The sequence below is a fragment of the Schistocerca americana genome, chromosome 1 (assembly GCF_021461395.2).
Source record: "Schistocerca americana isolate TAMUIC-IGC-003095 chromosome 1, iqSchAmer2.1, whole genome shotgun sequence".
NCBI classification, from domain to species: Eukaryota; Metazoa; Arthropoda; class Insecta; order Orthoptera; family Acrididae; genus Schistocerca; species Schistocerca americana.
Window position 1 is genome coordinate 11,590,258 of NC_060119.1, and position 19,982 is coordinate 11,610,239.

The following is a 19,982-nucleotide window of genomic DNA, read 5'->3' on the forward strand; positions in this document are numbered from 1 at the left end:
GAAGAACATGGGGCCCAATCAAGACATCACCAACAATGCCTGCCCAAACGTACACAGAAAATATGTGTCAATGACGTGATTGCACAATTGCGTGCAGATTCTCATCAGCCCACTCATGTTGACTGTGAAAATTTACAATTTGATCACGTTGGAATGAAACCTCATCCGTAAAGAGAACATTTGCACTGAAATGAGGATTGACACAATGTTGGAGAACTATTCGCAGAAGTGTGCCTGTGGAGGCCAATCAGCTGCTGATAGTGCCTGCACACGCTGTACATGGTACAGAAACTACTGGTTCTTCCGTAGTACTCTCCATACAGTGACGTGGTCAACGTTACCTTGTACAGCAGCAACTTCTCTGACGCTGACATTAGGGTTATCGTCAACTGCACGAAGAATTGCCTCGTCCATTGCAGGTGTCCTTGTCGTTCTAGGTCTTCCCCAGTCGCTTAGTCATAGGCTGGAATGTTCCGTGCTCCATAAGATGCCGATCAATTTCTTCGAACGTCTTCCTGTCGGGACACCTTCGTTCTGGAAATTTGTCTCGATACAAACGTACCGCGCCATGGCTATTGCCCAGTGCTAATCCATACATCAAATGGGCATCTGCCAACTCTGCATTTGTAAACATTGCACTGACTGCAAAACCACGTTCCTGACAAACACTAACTTGTTGATGCTACGTATTGATGTGCTTGATGCTATTACTGTAGAGCAATGAGACGCATGTCAGCACAAGCACCGAAGTCAACATTACCTTCCTTCAATTGGGCCAACTGGCGGTGAATCGAGGAAGTACAGTACATACTGACGAAACTAAAATGAGCTCTAACATGGAAATTAAGCATTTCCGGACACATGTCCACATAACGTATTTTCTTTATTTGTGTGTGAGGAATGTTTCCTGAAAGTTTGGCCGTACCTTTTTGTAGCACCCTGTATAGAGAATGAGAGTGGTGCTATCATACTTCCCCGGGGCACTCCTGAGAATAACCCCAATACCCCTGCCTCTGATGAACACTCACCATCAAGGACGACATTCTGGCTTCTGCTACACAAGAAGTCATCTCGAGCCATTTACATATCTTGAAACCTAATCTGTAATTTCAGACCTTCATCAACAGTATGCAGTGGCGCACTGTGGCAAACACTTTCTGGAAACAGCAATGTGGAATCTGCCTGTTCCCTTCATTGCTGATTTGCAGGATATCTTGTGAGAAAGGAGCAAGTCGAGTTTCACACGAACGATGATTTCTAAATCTGTGCTGATTTGTGAACAGAAGCTTTTCTGTCTCGTGGAAATCAAAGTGAAAATACATTCAAGAATTCTGCAGCAAACCAATATTAAGGATACTGGTTTGTAATGTTGTGGGTCCATTTTCTTACTCTTCATATATACAGGAATTACCGTGCTTTTTTCCAATTGCTTATGACTTTGCATTAAGCAGGAAATTACAATAAATGCATGCTAAGAACAGGACCTATGCCATAGTGCACTATTAGTCGAGAGACCCATTGCTGAAATTTTGACATTTTGTTGGCTAAACAGTAGGTTGGAGGATTTAGTTCTGATACTGCACAGCTCTCAAATTATACTTACTAGTTATTAGAGGCATTTGATATCCATAGGTGACACAAGACCAAAACCAGACTGACTCAACTATGTGCTGAATCTGTGGGTCTTCACACTTGAGACATGCATTGGTACCTGGCCATTTCCGCACCCTTCTACAAGGATCATCAGGTATCAAAGAAATGCTTCACTTATTGTGAAAGGAATACAATACCACTGATCCAAGTTCCGCTGGAGGACACCCTGTATCACCACTAGTAATCTCCTTTCCTGTTGCACCACAAACAGAGTGAGGGCAAAATGACTTGTCTATATGCCTCTGAATGAGCCCTAATCTCTCTAAACTTGTCTTCATGGCCCTTACATGGAATGTACATTAGTCGCAGTAGATTGTTCTGCAGTCAGCGTCAACAGCCATTTCTCTAAATTTTCTCTCTAGTGCTCCTTAAAAAGATTGTCGCTTGCCATCCACCGGTTTCCATGTACACCACGATTCTTTGTGCACTACATTCCCTGGGGGTTTGTACTGTAGTACATAATGGACACCTAGAGACCCCACTGAATGTGTCGAGATGGTTGTGTACCGTGTGAGTCAACACAGCTCTCCCCATTATCTGCAAAAAAGTCACAGTGCAGTTACAGTAAGTTCCTGAGGTACTACCTGTCAGCTATAATTTGAAGTTAGCAGTCGTCAGTTGTTGTTGGCTCTGAGCAATCTCTGTAGTGCCGATTTTTAACATTTTGTTACTGCAAAGGCTGTGGAATGTTCATATGACGTCGCTGTAGCTTTTGCCAATTGTGTGGTAACTTTGCATGCTGACAAACATTCTTACTGTAAAGTAACAATGCTTGGGCAGTCTTTAAGCATTAACGCTTTAATCCCACTGCAAAGTCAAATTTTTTGATGTTATATTTGACATGTGATCAGTTTGTTTATTTATTTATTTTTGTAATTTTATTTTTGTGGTTTAGGACAAAAACTGTAGTGGTAGTGTATTTCTCCTAGAGCCCTTTTGTGGGCTGCTATTTTCCACTGTGAAAATGAGGCAATTTTTTTTTCCAACTACACAAGTGACGATAGTAGTGATCTGACAACAAACAAAAACTGTTTGTTGTAGCAATTTTTATGCATCTGGTACAGTGTACTATCACAAGATACCAGGTACATCAACAGATGGTAATATATATTCCCAAAAGCTTTGTAAAACCACTAAGTGGTTGGCAAGTGTGCTTCCCGAGATTCACAAAAGACATAATTGTGTAATACCGTATTTACTCAAATCTAAGCTGCACTTTTTTCCGGTTTTTGTAATCCAAAACACCACCTGCAGCTTAGAATCAAGTGCAAAGTAAGCGGAAGTTCTGAAAAATGTTGGTAGGTGCCGCCACAACTAACTTCTGCCGTCGAATATATGTAGCACTACACAGGCATGCTTTGAAGGCACAAACATAAATACTGGCGCCAAAACCTCTGCGTCAGTAAACAAAATAAAAAAAAAACCGTGGAGGGTGGGGGGGGGGGGGGGGGGGGGGGTGGAAGACGAGCTTTTTTCTCTGCCCCAAGGTTCAACCACTGCATTTCCATACTTTATCCAACAAAGTAAATACAAATTCCATATTCTTCATCTCTGAATGTTGCAGCCTTTCAATGCACTATAAAAATCCGACTGGAAGACTGTTTGGGATGTTTGTCAATATGGCCAAGTCTACGTTCTGAATTTTTGTCCTACCTCTGACAAGAGATGGTTGTTAATAGCAACTTTTATGAATTGTGAATCACATGCAGTATTCTCTTCACCATAAGAATAATTCGAATGTAAACATTTTGCCATGTATTCCTACGTGATTCCTGCTATCTCATTTAAATCCTGTCTTCCTAATAAACTACGAAACTAGAGTGAGACAACAGCAAACGCGGAAGAATATATATATCATGTCATGTTTGTATTCGTATTATTCCTATGCTGAATAGTGATACAGTCAGAAATGAAGCACGGCAACTGACTAGATTTTTAAACCTAAGATGGCTCTAATTTCTTTGCAGAATGTAATGCACTAAAGAGGCGTCTGCAAAAATTTTCAAACGGAGAAAATTTTTCGCTAAACTTTCGTTTGGAACATCTATCATATGCAGTCTATTTATGGTTCTTGTTGATCATTATCAAAGAAACCAGCAGTGTAAGTAACAACAAATAGCAGTCTCTTGCCATTGTTTCACTGATGAGACGATTCCTCTCTCTTTTTTTTTTTTTTAATTGTAAGCGGCGGTAGCGTGCGCAAAAGCAAGCCATCCCGCGAGCGGCGACAGGCCGTAAACACGCATAATCAGAATGCGACAAACAATGCATGGCACAGTACTATAATGCATTTTGAGCTTAGAGTGATGGAAACACCTATACATCTACATCTACATCTACATTGATACTCTGCAAGCCACCCAATGGTGTGTGGCAGAGGGCACTTTACGTGCCACTGTCATTACCTCCCTTTCCTGTTCCAGTCGCGTATGGTTCGCGGGAAGAACGACTGTCTGAAAGCCTCCGTGCGCGCTCTAATCTCTCTAATTTTACATTCGTGATCTCCTCGGGGGGTATAAGTAGGGGGAAGCAATATATTCGATACCTCATCCAGAAACACAACCTCTCAAAACCTGGCGAGCAAGCTACACCGCGATGCAGAGCGCCTCTCTTGCAGAGTCTGCCACTTGAGTTTATTAAACATCTCCGTAACGCTATCACGGTTACCAAATAAGCCTGTGACGAAACGCGCCGCTCTTCTTTGGATCTTCTCTATCTCCTCCGTCAGACCGATCTGGTACGGATCCCACACTGATGAGCAATACTCAAGTATAGGTCGAACGAGTGTTTTGTAAGCCACCTCCTTTGTTGATGGACTACATTTTCTAAGCACTCTCCCAATGAATCTCAACCTGGTACCCGCCTTACCAACAATTAATTTTATATGATCATTCCACTTCAAATCGTTCCGCACGCATACTCCCAGATATTTTACAGAAGTAACTGCTACCAGTGTTTGTTCCGCTATCATATAATCATACAATAAAGGATCCTTCTTTCTATATATTCGCATTACATTACATTTGTAATGTAACAAAGAGAACGGCACTTATCAGATCAAAGAAAAATAAGCAATCAATTCAAACCAGACGAAGCACTTGAAAAAGACTCTCTAGTATAAATGCAGACGGAGAGCCTGACGCATAGCAATGACTACGTGGTAAAGCTTAACTGCTAAGTGTACCACACGCACCAAACTACTGTAGCTGTATCGTCATTCATTCGACCTAAATGGACCAACTTTGTTTCGGTTTGGAGATGTGGTCTAAAACGTTTCTCCCCCTTGAATTTCGAGTCACAAATTTCAAGTGGGGCTTAGATTCGGGAAAAATTTTTTTCCTTCATTTCGAGTCTCATTTTTCAGGTGTGGCTTAGATTCCAGCGTGGCTTAGATTCGGGTAAATACAGTAAGTGTACTTCCCAAACCATTTTGAGAAACTATTTTGATGGAAAGCATATTTTCCAAGAGCCATTAAAACACTGTTATTTGGTGGGGTGTATACTTCTCACAGCCCTAAAAGCTATATTTCATAACAAAAAGAAGGTAAACTGGTGCAGCGGACTATCACTGGATGCCAGGAGCATGCAGAAGTGGTTCAATGTATTCCCATAAATGCAGTAAAGAAACACAGCTACTGCTAAGTATATCTCTCATGACCAGTAAAAAACCTTAAGTGACTCTTTGCAGCAGGTCGACAGACTGTACAGCCCACGTGAGTCACACTGTCCCATTAACAAATGGAGACACAGTGCACTCTGCTAAAGTAAATGAGAGTGCAGGTTCGCTTTCACCTACATTACACAGTCAGTTGTACTTAGTGATTTCTGGTGGACAAAAGAATATTGAGAAAGGAGAAATGAAGGAAGATAAGTGTTTAATGTCCCATAAACACTGAGGTCTTTAGTGTCTGAGCACAAACTCTGATTGTTTCAAGGATGGGAAGGCTATTTATTGTGCCCTTTCAGAGAAACCATCTCGGCATTTGCCTGTACTGATTTAGAGAAAGCTCAGGAATCCCAAGTCTGGGTGGACTAGATGGAGCTGTAGAGAGCAAAAACTGTAGAGGAAAACAGAGATTGGAATACATCCAGCAGATAATTGAGGCTGTAGGTTGAAAGGGCTACTCTGAGATGAACAGGTTGCCACAGGAGAGAAATGTATGGACTTTAACTGTTAGTCGCCCTGAATGTGAGTCCAGTGAGCTCACCACTGTGCCACCTCGCTCGATATATTTTGAGAGAAGTTCCTGATTTTACCATTTCACAGGATGTGGGACGTGTACTTACCATCAACTGTATTTCTTTACTGTATTCCTGAGAACACATCATACGAGCTCTGTATGCACCTGGCACCTGATGTTAGTTTGCTGCACCAGCTGAACTTTCTGTCTGTTATGAAATGTAGCTTTTAATTGTCATTAAATGTCACTTGTTCCTTTCAGAAGCAGTTGCAAATATATGTGCCACCAAATAATGTTGTTTTGAAGGCCACTGGGAAGTATGCTTACTACCAAAGTAATTTTTCCATGATACAAGGGGAATATACTTACCACAAAATTAATTTCTTTTTTGGACTGCAGAAAAGATACTTACCACCAACTGACCATACTTACCACTAATTTAGTTGTTTTACTATGCTCTTGGGAAAATGTTGTACCTCCTCTGGACATGGTTGACCTTTTGTGATAATATGCTAAACCACTGGTGCCTGTTTGTCATGACATCAGTGCTGTTGTCACTTGTTACAACAGAACACATTGTTTCATTCTGCAATATATGCTATTGTGACTTGCCTCAGCTCGTTACTTTAAGTAGTGTTAAATGAAGTTTCTAGGATTGTAAAATAGATAGTCAAATAAAAACAGAAAATTCCTTTTTTTCACATGTAGTAGTAACTCATAACAGCTTACTAAAGACAGTGGGAAGTATACTTACTACTATAGTTTTTTGCTCCTAAATCACAAAAATAAAATAATCAAAAATTAAATTTAGTTGAAACTTCTAAAATGATACCAAAACAATTAACTTTACAGGGCTGCTACAAAAAATGTGCCCACAAATGGGTTAAAAACAAAGTTTGCAAGATGTGGGGGCAGTGTGAAACTTTTTTAAGCACTGTATTTGAAAAATATTATTCATTTTGTTCCACTTCTAGAATGTTAGGTTTTGTGGATTTTTGCCTGTACATTAATGGGTGTGGATGCGTTCAGTGGAGGCAAGTGTGTCGTGTATGATTTTTCTCAGTAAATATGTCCTACTGACTTTGCAGTATATCTCCAATGTTCTGGATGCATCAAATGAAGTTTAAAAGACAGCTAAATGCTGTTGCTGATATGTCTCTTCATGTAAATGTCAGAGTTACTATTATTATTCAATACAAAAAGGAAGATTACCAGCTTAGCAATTTGCTGAAAATGAGTTCAATAAAGGGAATATTAGAATTAACATCCTGTTAACGACAAATTAATTAGAGATGGGAAGCAGCCCCAGATTGGAGAAGGAAATTGGACAGATAGCTGACTCCATAAAAATTAATACATTTCATACTGTGCTCGAGCACAGGCAATAAAAAACAGTGAGCAAACATGATGCGTGTGCTTGTTGCCTCAGGGTCTCCTGCGAAACTGAGGTCCTTGAGTAAGCTACATCACACTGCTTCGTTGTGTGCTTGTTGTCAAGCCAGTTTATGAAGTACACATCCCTCTTCATTTTTATATAACTTTGTTTTGAATGCACTGTACAAGAATATTGAATACCTTGAAAATTATCGAGTTCAGCCATTCATTCACATGTAATATTCCAACAGCTCCATCACCGATGAGAGCCTTCAGGGGTGTAAAACGAGTAAGTGAGAAGTGCCACTGAACTACTAACAACCATTTTCATCTACTACTAATCTGCTCACATTAATCATTATTCAAGGGGATCAGTTCTACATCATTTTATTTTTATAAATATACAGAGAAGCAACTACTTGAAAAAAGCCAATGCTCTGCTACTTAAACTGCTCTGCCACTATTTTGATTTAATGCTTCATGCTAAATGGGCATTTAATTTTACACAGGACACTGTCATCTAAACTTATTCTGATAAATTCATATACTTCCTTCTTGTGCAATGCCCTTTATGCTGTCAATGCCACGTTGGGACCGGTACAGTAGTTTCTGTTCCGTGGAGGACCAACCGTACCTGCACATAGGCTATTATTATGATGGAATCACCACTTCAAAAGGCATTCCTGTCTGCTCCTAGAGAATATGTTGCATGGCTAAATATGGTCTTCTGTTAGAAAGTGTTTGTGTGTTGTGTATTTGAGGTGGGACAGGTAGGTAAATTCACATATCCAGGTAAATTATTGGTGTACTGGCTAATAAAACATTTTTTACTTTAATTTTGAATATTTGGGGATTTCCCGACTGCTCCTAATGTCGGCTGGCAGATGTTAAAAGGGTGTTGCACCTGAATATAAAACAGTTTTCTTAACCCTAAGCTTCAATGCATATTCTCTATGGAAATTATTTATATTGTGATTGTTATGGTTGCAAACTTTGCAATTAATGCTAAATTCTCTCTTGTCCATTTCAGCAGCTCAAGGTCAGCATATCTTGCTGCTATGTGGAGGACCCAGGTCCAATTCGTGGTAATGCCTTTTTTTTTAAGGGGCGAAGCTACTCCACACCCACACTGACATGGTGACCATCACCAAAGTTCTACCATCACCTCCGTTTGCTTCGTTACAATCGAGAAGTGCACAGGATGTGGGGTCATGATGTTGGTCGTAGGATTACCCACTAATACAGGCACTTTGAGGCGATAGAAGTGGTCGAGAAGTGAGCAGAACGTAGCAGTTTTAAGGGCAGAGGGAGAAAAGTGCCGAGGCAAGCACCAAAGGAAAAGAACTTCTGCAATAGTCTGGACAGATAGTAAGAGCAGTAACAGTTTCTTTCTGTCTGCAAGGGTGAGGTTGTCGTTAGTTTTGGGTATCATGCGATGCTCGATACCATTGTCGCAGCTTAAAACACTCTTTACGAGTGTCAGTCCTATTGAGGAGGGGTACTCCTGGGCTGTGCACCTGAGTGTCTCCTGGGCCACCTGCAGCATCTGTACTTGTAACATGCCAAGTTCGTTATACGAGTGGTCAATTGGCCATAAAGAGGTTTGGTTGGATATGTTTATGTTTAGTGTGCAATACTGCTTTCCCGTATTGCCAGTTGGTCAGCTACATATTTGCAGCTGGCAATGCCATTTAGTTTTGCTGTAATGCAGGGATTCACCAGTGTTTATTTTGTCTGTGAGCTTGTGCTGTCCACAGGTGATTAATTGTCCCTAGATAGAAGTGTTTTTCAGCAGTTGTGTTTTCACCCGTGGTTGTGGTCGTAGTTTCCCAGGTTAAGAATGAAATAATTGTCAGAGTGTCTCAAGTTCCTTTACAGTCGTGTGGTGAGTTTTTTGAATATCTGTGTGTGAGTCTCAAGGCAGTATTCTCTGTGAAGATCGACAGTGTGTGTGGACTGTGGTGCACTTCGTTGTGTATCACCTGTAGGCGGCACAGGCGGTCAGAGCCACATAACCCCAGACTGCAGCTGCATGTATCATCATGGATCTAATCAGTATCATGTACACAGACCTCGATATCCTCCTATTCAGTGTGCTTTACCTGTTGAGCTTAGAGTAACACTGTTTGAGCCTTGCATTTGCTCAGTTGGCCAGTCACTGAAGTATTTGACTTTCACACTGAAACGTATTGGGCGTGTGTGTAGTGTTATTTGTCTTCAGTCTTAATGTGGGGTCCTGCCCACTCATCTCATATAGGGTGCCTAAAGGATGCTGCATTCTCAAAATGCTATACAACAATTCAAGCAAACAACATTAATAGTTTTTATTACAAATAAGAAGTTTGACAATGCTTAACCTGGAATTTACAATGGTGTCGCAAGCAATAGGCGACATGCAGTATAAATCCGAGTCCTTTGCTATATACAATGTTCGTGCAAGTTTGACACACAGTTTGTGGATCACTAATAACTGTTATTGTAGCATTCAGCGCTAGGCCTGTCCGTATACTGTCCTAATCCTGTCCAAATACTGAGTGGCCGAGGCTGGCAGGAGCGGCACTTATATTCTCTTTGTCTAGGGGCCTGCTCCCGTCGTGGTGTGGTCCTTGCGAGTGGGCTATTGGCTGACGGTGTGTTCACTGCCTTCTTAGCTCTTGCAATCTTAATTTTCATTCCAGAGCTTGTGGGTATGCCAGAACACTTAATGTTTGTGCAGTTGTTATGGTTTGTCAGTGAACAGAACTGATTCACACTTGTCAGCATTTGCTTTAACACACTGTCGTTCCAGCTAGGCAGTTTTGTTTGCAGTTGCGAATTATGCCTGATGGTTTCCAGTCTTGCACTAGGATGGTAATGTCATCTGCGTAGATGGTTGCCATTGTGTTTTGTTCAGTTGGAAAGTCATTGACGTAGAGATTAAACAAGAGGGCCCCTTGGATGCTGCCTTGGGGTACTCCCACTTGTATACTGTGTTGTGTTGACTGTTTGCCCTGAACGTAGGTGTTGAAGCTTCTGTGGGTGAGATATGAGTGTGTAAGATGCATGAACTCGTTGGAGAGACTAGCAGTGCAGAGTTTGCGAATGAGACGATTGTGCCGTAGATGACTGAAGACCAAGAACAGCACTCCTGTAGCTTTGTTGGTGTTGGGGGTGTGTGTAATATGTTCTACTACACCGAGGAGTTGTTGTGTTGTGGAGTGGTGATTGCAGAATCCAAATTGCTCCAGTCTCAGCGAGTCATTGGTGTTGCAGTGCATAGTAAGATGTTTGAGAATCATCTTCTCAACAATCTTATTCAGGGAGCTCAGCAGGCTGATGGCTCCGTAATTTTGTGGTAGGGAGTGGTATTTCCCTGGCTTCCTGAACATCAGGACAGGGAAGTGTTGATGTTGTAGAATGGTATTCGTCATATGTGTGAGATGCTCTATAGCTTTATTTGTGAACTCCTGGGTGACACGGTTTTGAAAGTGATTGGGACCAGGAGCTTTTCTAGCTGTTTTGTGCTTAATAACCTGTGTAATTTCATGTGTAGCAGTATGTATTGTTACATTGCACGTGGGCTGGGTTACAAGCCATGTAACCTCCTGGTTCATTTCAAGTAGCAGTGCTGGATTGGAAGGAGCCAGATTCAGTGTGAATGATGTTGCTAGTGTTCTGGTCATCAGCTCATGCTTCTCCTCCATGGAGTATGCTGGTCTGTAAGGCGGTGGTAAGGGCTTTGACAGCTTCAACAAGTTTCCTGCTTTGTGTAATTTTGGGAATTTGTGGGATATGACTTTTCAAGCATTTCCTTGAACAATGCCCAATTCACACGCTTGTAGCTCAGTATCCTGTGAGATTCATCATACTGCTGTGTTTCTTCCAAGTAAAGTATTACAGGTGTTTGGTGAGGCCAAATCATGTATAATTTCAATGTTGATTGTGACTATAATGCCTATCACATCTAATGTCTATCACATTTAGTCTCTGTTCCCTGTTTTAAGTGTCACCTCAGCTGGCACTAGTGTAATGTAGTTTGGGCGCAGTGCATGTTCGCATAGTTTTTTTGCTATTGGTGTTTGATCTTTGTTAGTTCCAAGCAGAGTGTTTAGCATTAAGATCACCAGTGGCTATTAGTCACTATGCTATGTTGAGTATTGTGCTGATATCGCTTGTTATGATATTACCAGATCAATTGTATATCGATATCAATGTAGTGTTCACTCAGTTGACTTGACCCTAACAGCTGTGGCTTCTAGTCTTGCAGGTTCAGGGATCTTAATATTTGTGTATTCTTTGTCTCAATATATGATGATTGCTGTTCCACCCACAGTTGTGCCTTCAGGTGGTCAGTACAGTAGATGTAATATCTTGGGAAGAGTAGTTGTTTGTGTGACTGGAGTTAAGCTTTGTTCATGAGAGCATTCCAGATTCCCTTCTCCTCCATAAATGCAGCTAGCTCTGCCCTTTTGTTGCCAATCCCATCTGCATTCCAGAATAGCATCTGAGTCAAAGTACTGTTGTTTGTGTTTTGTGGTGTATTATCTATGGAAGAGTGTGGGCGGTGTGGTGATAGCAGTTTGTATAGCAGCCATGCAATGGCTGGGTGTAGCCGTCATGAGTTTGTGCATGCGTTATGATGAAGAGCCTCAAGAGGATCTTAAGCCACGTGAGTGGGGAATAGTGTCTCCACTATGCCTCTGATTGTGGTGAGAATGTTTGTTATGTCAGCCAAAGTGCTGGCGGTGGTGTTGGTGGCTGGTGGTCCTTATGTTGGTGTACTGGATGGGCTGGCTTGTGTGTTATTCATGGTTCGTATTTCATCTGGGGTCACCTGTGTTATTGCTGTGGTGAGGGGGGCAAGAGTGTGAGTTACGGTTACATTGTTCCTTTTAATGTGTTCCTATGTTTGTCTGGTCTGTTGTTGGTGTATTTGTTGTGGTGTGATAGTGTCCCCTCTTTTGTTTTTTGGGTACCTCTGTTTCATTTCGTGTGTTTGTGGTTGCCCTAGTTTGGGTGTGTCTTCTGTGATATCACGAGTGTCACAATCTGGCCTAGACAGAGTTGACTTGGTGTTGTCTGGGACCGGCAGTGTTGTCATCAGTACAGGGGCAGTTTCTAGCATTGCAGGTGTGGGTTGTGGTTCTGTTGTTGTGGGAGTGTGCCATGAGTTTGTGGAGCTCTGTGTATCCTCAGTTCATCCACTTCCACTGACAATGCCAGTAAAAGAGATTCCACACCTTACTGGTTGGGGGGTGGGGAGTGTGTTGGAGCTGTTCTGGTTACCACTTGTCTGTCTTTGGCACTTTTGCACCTTAGAGCTTCTTTGTATGCTGCACACCATCTGTAGTTTGCACATGGACCCCTCCACATTTGGTACATTTGATAGTTGTACCAAGTTTAAAGTGTCGTGCTACATGGTTACCAGTGCATTTGCAGCACTGTGTGCCAGTTCACATCGGGTGCCGCACGGCCAATCTGCTGGCAGTGGTGGCACTGTTGGGGGACACACGGAGTTGTGTATATTTCTACTACGACCATGTGAAGCAGGAGCATCTGCGTCAGAAAGTTGCATGAGTAAGCTGTGTCGTCCAAATCCACTAAATAGTTTGGCTGCAGTCTGTGTGTCACGAATCCCAGAATTCATCTCATGCTCTCACAGTCCCAGCTGAGAGCTGTGATTATACCATGAAGAATGTCATTGAGGGTTGTGGTGTCAACTCCTTTCATGATGTACATTCGAGTTTTTCCCCCTTGGGTGCTATATTTATGATACTCAATTCCCCCAGCTTTGACGAATTTCAGGAGATTTGTGCAATCTGTTTTGTTGCATACATACAGTGATACATGGTCCCTTGTGAGTTTTGTGTTTGGTATATGGTGGGGAGTTACATTCTACAAATGTCTTGTTTAGCTTGCCGAGGCAAGTGTAATTGTGTATTACGATCAGTGGGAAGCCAGTCGGTGTAGTGTTCTGCGTAGCGGCTGGGTTAGTGTTGTGTAGTTGAGGTGCTGCAGAATTGTTTGTATGGTCCCTCACATTACCGATGCTCAGAACTGGTGTTGGTAAAAGCACGCTGCATTTGCCGTGTGAGTCAGTAGGCTCAGTTGTTCGTGTATGTTGCTGCTGATTGCATTTTGGACCCACCAGCTTCGAAGGTCCATCTTTGTTCCACGGAGCTGTCACTTCCAGCTCGAGGACTACTGCGGTGATATTGAGGGCCTCTCTATTATATTCACTGGTGGTGTGACTGGTGTTGGTGTTGCTGTTGCTGTTGCGTTGCTTCCACCCGTCAGTTGGACAATGAGCTCATGCTGTCTCCGAGCCATTGCTTCTTGATTTGTGGCAGCAAAGTCCAGATTTAGCTGGTTCATCACTTACTGATAGGTGGCAAAGCAAGACAGAAACATTGAAGGGAACAGATGGCACTCCTGCCTCTTGTGCTGCAGTCTTGCTACGGGTCGTTGGGTGGGATCTGCTCAGTGGATCTGCCGTCTCCCAGACATAAGGATACTTTTAAGGATAGAATGTGGATATGAGACTATTTTACTTTTTTGTCTGAAAAGACAATTTTGCTTTTTTAGTGTACATACAGAAGAGGGGAGTCCTTATGACTCACTTGTGCAAGATGCAATGCACAGTGCAAGAGAGCACGGGTGGTAGACAGCAGGCCTGTACTGGACAGTGTTGTCCAATGTGAACGTGCCCCGGACACTGAAATACCCTATTAAAGAATGGGAGAGTCACACTGGGGAAGTTCCAACCACAGTTGCAGGAACTTTGAGCCAGAACTCTTGGCCACCTAGCACTGTCAAGTGTGTAGCAGCGTGTGCTTATTAGTGACACTCCAAAGAGTGTCCTGTGGCATCTACGCCAGTTTTAGCGTATGTGTAACACAAATATCCTCTCGCAGCTACTGCAGGTACAGGGGGAAGGCAGCTGCTCAGCTGCGACTCACGTGTAGTACTGCCCGTGGTTTTCCTTGGTGGGAGGACTGGAACGAGGTGCACCAAGCTTTGTGATGCCCATTGAGGAACTGTTGGACTGAGGTGTAGTGACTCTGAGGTCAAGAAAGCTGGCAGTGACCAGAACAGGGTGTGCGGACTCACCCCCCCCCCCCCCCCCCCAACCACGATGCTGATTTCAGTGATGCCATTGCAGAGGATTACACTGTGGTTGGTCATCTGGTTTTGATGTGGGCCAGAACATGAAGCTTTCCTTTGCCTTTTTTTGCTAAATTGACTCTTACTTCTGGGCACAAACACCTATACAGAGCAAATGTATTGGCACCCAGGGTTTGGTTATTTGGGGGGGGGGGGGGGGGAGTGATGGTGTGTTATTGTTTCCACCCCCCTCACCCAGCTTCCCTCAAAAATGCAACTCGCTAGCAACCTCACTGTTAGCATACGACAGACATCTACAATTTTAATAACAATAATAAACACACAAAAATATATTAAATTATTCAATATAATAGTAACAATGCAAATAGGTGGATCAAAGAAGGAAGAAAACATAGGACAAACAAAAGAACTTCAGAAAGTGTACAAACTGACATGGACACACTATAATAAAAGAAACATTTCAGTACAAGGCAAACACATGCGCTACAATACAGTTATAGTATCAGAAGCACTCTTCGCATCAGAAATGACCACAATCTGAGGACCAGGCACCACAAAGCAGAAAGAATACAATGCAAAATCCTCAGAAAATTTTTTGGAGCAGTGTACAGAGATGGCATATGGATGAAGAGATCAACCAGAGAATTATAAGAACACAGAGGCAGACTCAGTCACAATCAGAAAACACCGACTAACATTCTGTGGACACATACACACAATGAACAGCAACAGATTCACAAAGGGATTTAGGATGTAGTAAATGCCTAAATAAAAAAAAAAAAACAGTTGGTTTCAAGAAATAGAAGAAGGCTAAAACGAGCAGGAATCAGAATGGAAATGATGAATGAAAGAGACAAATTCAGAAACAAAATTATGAACATAAAACTTGAAGTAAAGGGAAGGAAGAAAACAGAGAAAATATGTACATATCAAAGGAAACAAGAACACAGTCAATGAATGAAACGATTTTGGGAAGAGAAAAGGGAGGAGGAAATAAGGAAAAAGCTGAACAATCACGTAACAACCAAGTTGAACTCTGTCAAAGTGTGTGCTCACCATCATCATTTCAATAAACATTATGACTGAACAGAGGTCTGCAAACACATGTGAATGAGGGGAATACTGTTTCTATCAATGATTTTTAACTGTGTTCGGGAAGTCATTCTTTCTGTTGTTGTTGTATCGGATCTGTTGTTGACACCTGGTATGTTCAACCCAGTGGTGTGCAGCTTTACCCGGCTGGAATGTTGTCAATCAGACCAAAAGCATGTCCTTGTGGGCAGACCCTAGCACGAGCAACTGAAAAGTGTCCTTTATTACATGTAGCTTGTCATTGCTGGAAGAACTTGGCATTTTTGACACACTTCTGTTTCCATGCTACCTCCTTCTCCAAAAGTTATGTGTGCATTTGGAAATTGGTGAAGTAGAAAATATAAAGACATCGTGTCGTTCTGCCACATCTGTCTGTAGTGTGCATTTTGGGGTGCGTGTACGATACAAGGCATTTAGGTATGATGAGGTTACTTAGCCATTAGTGTTCACAATGGCTGGCATAAAGGAAACATGACAAGTATTACATTAGAAAGCAACAGCGATAGCTTTCCGACCGCATAAATTCTACTAGGCAGAGTCAGAAGCAGACACAGTGGCCTGTGCCAGATACGAGGGTTGGAAGTGGCTGAAATGTGAGTCGTGGGACAGAGAGAAAGAGAGAGAGAGAGAGAGAGAGAACACACAGACAGCACCATAAAGCATTCCCCATCTCTTTCTGCACGGAATGCACCACACTGCTGCCTTCTTAAGGGCACCCCAGTATAATATGTTGTTTGGGAAGTGGGTGGTAGTTATCGTCATTGCAATGACCTCCCCTTATATCCACTCCTGCAAGATTGTGAAATCTACAGCCACTGAGGAGATTTATGTGAGATGTTCCTATCAACTTTGTGTAATATTCATATTGCACACTTCTGCAGACAAAACAGATTTTCGACCTTAGCTTAGGAAAGAAAATGATCATCACAGATCATTAAGGTACAAAGAACTTGTCTTGAACACTGTAAGGGATCCGTGATCCCACAAACATAGATTCTAGTATCTGACGCCCAGGTCGATAATGGACAGGAGTCAATTGTCGAGCGCTGCAGTAGGCAGTGAGACTAGTGCTGAGTGCGCAGTAGTATGGTAGAGTGTCGAGTGAGAAGTAGAGTGGGAAAGACGGCCAAGAATGGTGGTCTAGTGAGTTGTAAACGGTAAAATTCACTGGAGTATGACGAGTGAGCACGTCCCCCTGATCGTCGTGGGGTTGACTCTCACTAATGCCGATTTGCGAGTGATATGAAACAGAAAGTGACAAGTGCCAAATTACGTGTTTCGTGTCAACCGCGTCAGCCAGCAACAACCATGGATTGCAGTGAGGATTGTTGTGAATGTTAACCATCAGCATTGCCTGTGACAAAGTGCTGAAAATCAGCAATCAATAAAAAGAGATAACCGCAATTAGACGTGTAAGGCAAAGGTAGCAACTGCCTCAGAATTTGTGTGTTAGTAGGAAATATATATCAGTTGTACATCGCAACCTTTGTGATACTTAATAATAGACAAACTTTCAATCATTAGCTATTCCGTCTCAGAACAGCCGCATTCGGTTGAAATACTCCCGAAACCACAGCAGAACAACGCAGAACAACCAATAGCCTTTCATCCAGTAAGCACACGGTCATATATCATAATAATTAACTGTTTTGTGGCTTTGGTAAATTACCCAAAATCCAGTAAAGGAATTAATCGGGGGTGTTTCAACACGAATGCTTAAAAATTCTTTTGTAGTTAACCTATTTTCAGATTATGAAGAGTTCTTTGTTACAGCTTGTATTTTTGTTCCAGGTGGCACTGAACTTGATGGCTGTAGTGATGTTGTGAAGGCACAAAGTCGGAAGTTGTTAAACCTTCAGAAACAAGATTTTCAAAAGTACTTCTTCTCAGATACCAATATTTCGCCCCTGTTTGTGTCGGATACACAGATGTCTCAGTTGTTGTCACATAATTTGAGTGTAGTGACTGAATCTAGAAAACAGTTTCTTTTGCTTCCCTGTACCCCAAGCATTATGTGCAATACAGGACTCCTAACAAGACAAACACACAGAGCACAGCCCTCTGTCTTCTCTTGCCGTTTCTGCAGTTTGGGAGCACAGTCCGGAAGTCTGACTCATGTTGACCGGACCGGCAGGGCGAAAATGGTCAACGTGGGTTCGAAGCTGGTGACAGAACGGACTGCTGCAGCACGAGCAAAGGTTTTTGTGGGACCCGAACTGATGAAACTCGTACGAGAAAATGGCCTGAAGAAAGGTGACGTACTTAGCGTTGCTCGCCTGGCGGGAATTGTGGGGTCCAAGCAGACGTCCAGCCTTATCCCTCTGTGTCATAACATATCTTTATCCTCTGTGGCTGTGGACATTGAACTGGACTCTGCTCTCAACTGTGCTCTCACTGCTGTATCGGTGTCTGCCTTAACAGTGTACGATATGTGCAAAGCTGTGAGTCATGACATTGTGATATCTGAAATAATGCTTCTGGCCAAAAGTGGGGGAACTAGAGGAGACTTCCACCAGACATGAGCATCTGTGTGGGGCAGTGAAATAAGTTAAGTATACCTGGTGTGATGTAGGCAAATTTCAAAGTCTGTTCATAGTTATCATAAATTATATACACATCGAATTGGCCTGAATATAAGTTGCACCTTTAATTTCGAAAAAGAGAGAAACTTAATTAAAAATAATTTGTCAAGTTGCCCATTTACAAAAGCTTTTCAAAATGTGATTTACCCTTAACCAGTTTTTTTGTAGTACACTGTAGATAAATTACACACAAAAACAAAGCTTTCAGTTGCAGTTTTCATGTAAGACACTCTTAACTTCACTAACATTCATTGTTTTGTCACTGTCAGTATTTTTGTCACTCTCCTCCCAAAGTACAGTGGCATCGCTACAATCCCGGGCATTGCATGTGCAGCATTTCTTGAACCGTACCTTTAAAAAGCACATCTGTTAGATGAATAACTGTGAGTTTGAAATTTGCAACGTAACTGTACCGAATTCCAAATCTCTCTCTCTCTCTGTGCCCTCCCCCAGCTGTGTGGTATTGTCCTCTGTGTTGCTCTATTGTTTCAATTTTTGATGGTCCCATGCTGTGAAAAGTTGAGGTGAAGTGATCATTCTTAAATAAATAGTGTGTATCAGCTCTTTTCTCCTAGGATCAGGTTGTCATTGCTGTGTTCATTGATGTAAAATGACACTTTTTTAACAGTTCCTAAAAGGTGCACCACTTCATTGACACTTTTGCTCAGGTGTAGAGCATATTGGCCAGACTAATTTACATGTTTCAGCTTTACACTGTATGGTATCCTCTTTTTTAAAGGCCTATTATCTTTCTTGTGTGTGACTTGTCCAGAGATTGAAAATGTTTTATTTTGTAAGTTACCAATCCAGAACAGGTTTCTGTCAATTTAATTCTTCAGGTTTTTCCAGAAGTTTGCTGAAATTCCCGAGTTGTCCTTTGCACAGTCGGACATCATTGTCTTCCTCGCATATTTCGGTGACATTAGTTGTTGCTTTTACAAAGTGCTACTTGAGACTGACCGTCAGATGGAGCAGGTCTGTAATTTGTTCCCTCTGCCTTCGTGCTTCATCTGCAATCTGCTCTGACAGACATCATCCTCGGGTATCCGTGTTGCGTGATATTCCGAGTGTCATCTACACTCACGGGCACGATTCTTGTGTGTTATGTTTTCAGTCCAAGCTGGTTGGTAGAATTCTGTTTTTCGGACTGTACCTGTTTGGGGACAAGGATCGGCAGGGCATGAAACCCTAATCTTTCATCTTTCAGTTAACTCAAATGTCGAGTGTCACTTTTTTCATGTACTGCGGTTACAAATATAAGAAAATACAAAATGAAAATTTCTCAACATAGTCATGTTTCTTTTCAGTATGTTTCTCAGATCAGTACACTGCAATGTAAATATTCCATTAAAAGAATATATTTTTGATTGTTTCTTCAGTCAAAGATGCATTGCCTTTTTGACTTAACAATCAATGTCAAATCATTGTCCCTCAAACAATCCTGCAGGGGTTTGACAACGTGAGACCATGGCTTTATGGAGGATCACCTAGAATTAGCTGCCGTCTTTTCTGACATGATTTTAAATCAATGCTATCATCACTGTTTCTTTTGCTTAGGGTTTTGAGTCTAGGAATGATACAAACAATCAGCAGTTTATTTCTTTGTTATGTGATCTTTTTTCTCCTCCCTAGCCCCCTTTCTTCCTTCATTTGGTAGCCTTGAGCAAATTGAATATTCCTGCTTTTGTTTGTATTTATTAATCTGTTTGTGCCTCTAATTCTTAAAAGACTTCATTATGACACTAATAATCTGAAGCAGCAAATTTGGGGAAAAAGAGCTGCATTCATTTATGCTGTTGTAAAATGGAGGAATTGGTTGTAGTTGGAAAAAAAATCTGCCTTTTACAGCTGCTGATTTTTGTCATTTATTTTACGTAGCCCACCCATGATCTACAATCAGGTCTTCTTTTTTATGTTGTATTTTTTATGAGAATGTTGAAACATAGATGATTGTTATGCATCTTTGCAGCACCTAAACTTGAATATTGTACTTAAA

The 19,982-nt window shown here is 41.9% G+C and overlaps 1 protein-coding gene across 1 annotated transcript; it reads left to right on the forward strand.

The window, feature by feature from the left end:
• The first annotated feature begins 17,545 nt into the window (after positions 1–17,545).
• LOC124621878 (molybdenum cofactor biosynthesis protein 1-like) lies at positions 17,546–17,926 on the forward strand. The gene has a single exon (XM_047147347.1). It carries the CDS (start codon positions 17,546–17,548, stop codon positions 17,924–17,926), a length of 381 nt encoding a protein of 126 aa, XP_047003303.1.
• Positions 17,927–19,982: the final 2,056 nt, after the last annotated feature.

Excerpts from the sequence above, each read along its gene's own strand:
- LOC124621878 (XM_047147347.1), top strand. The coding sequence starts at position 17,546 with ATGGTCAACGTGGGTTCGAAGCTGGTGACAGAACGGACTGCTGCAGCA.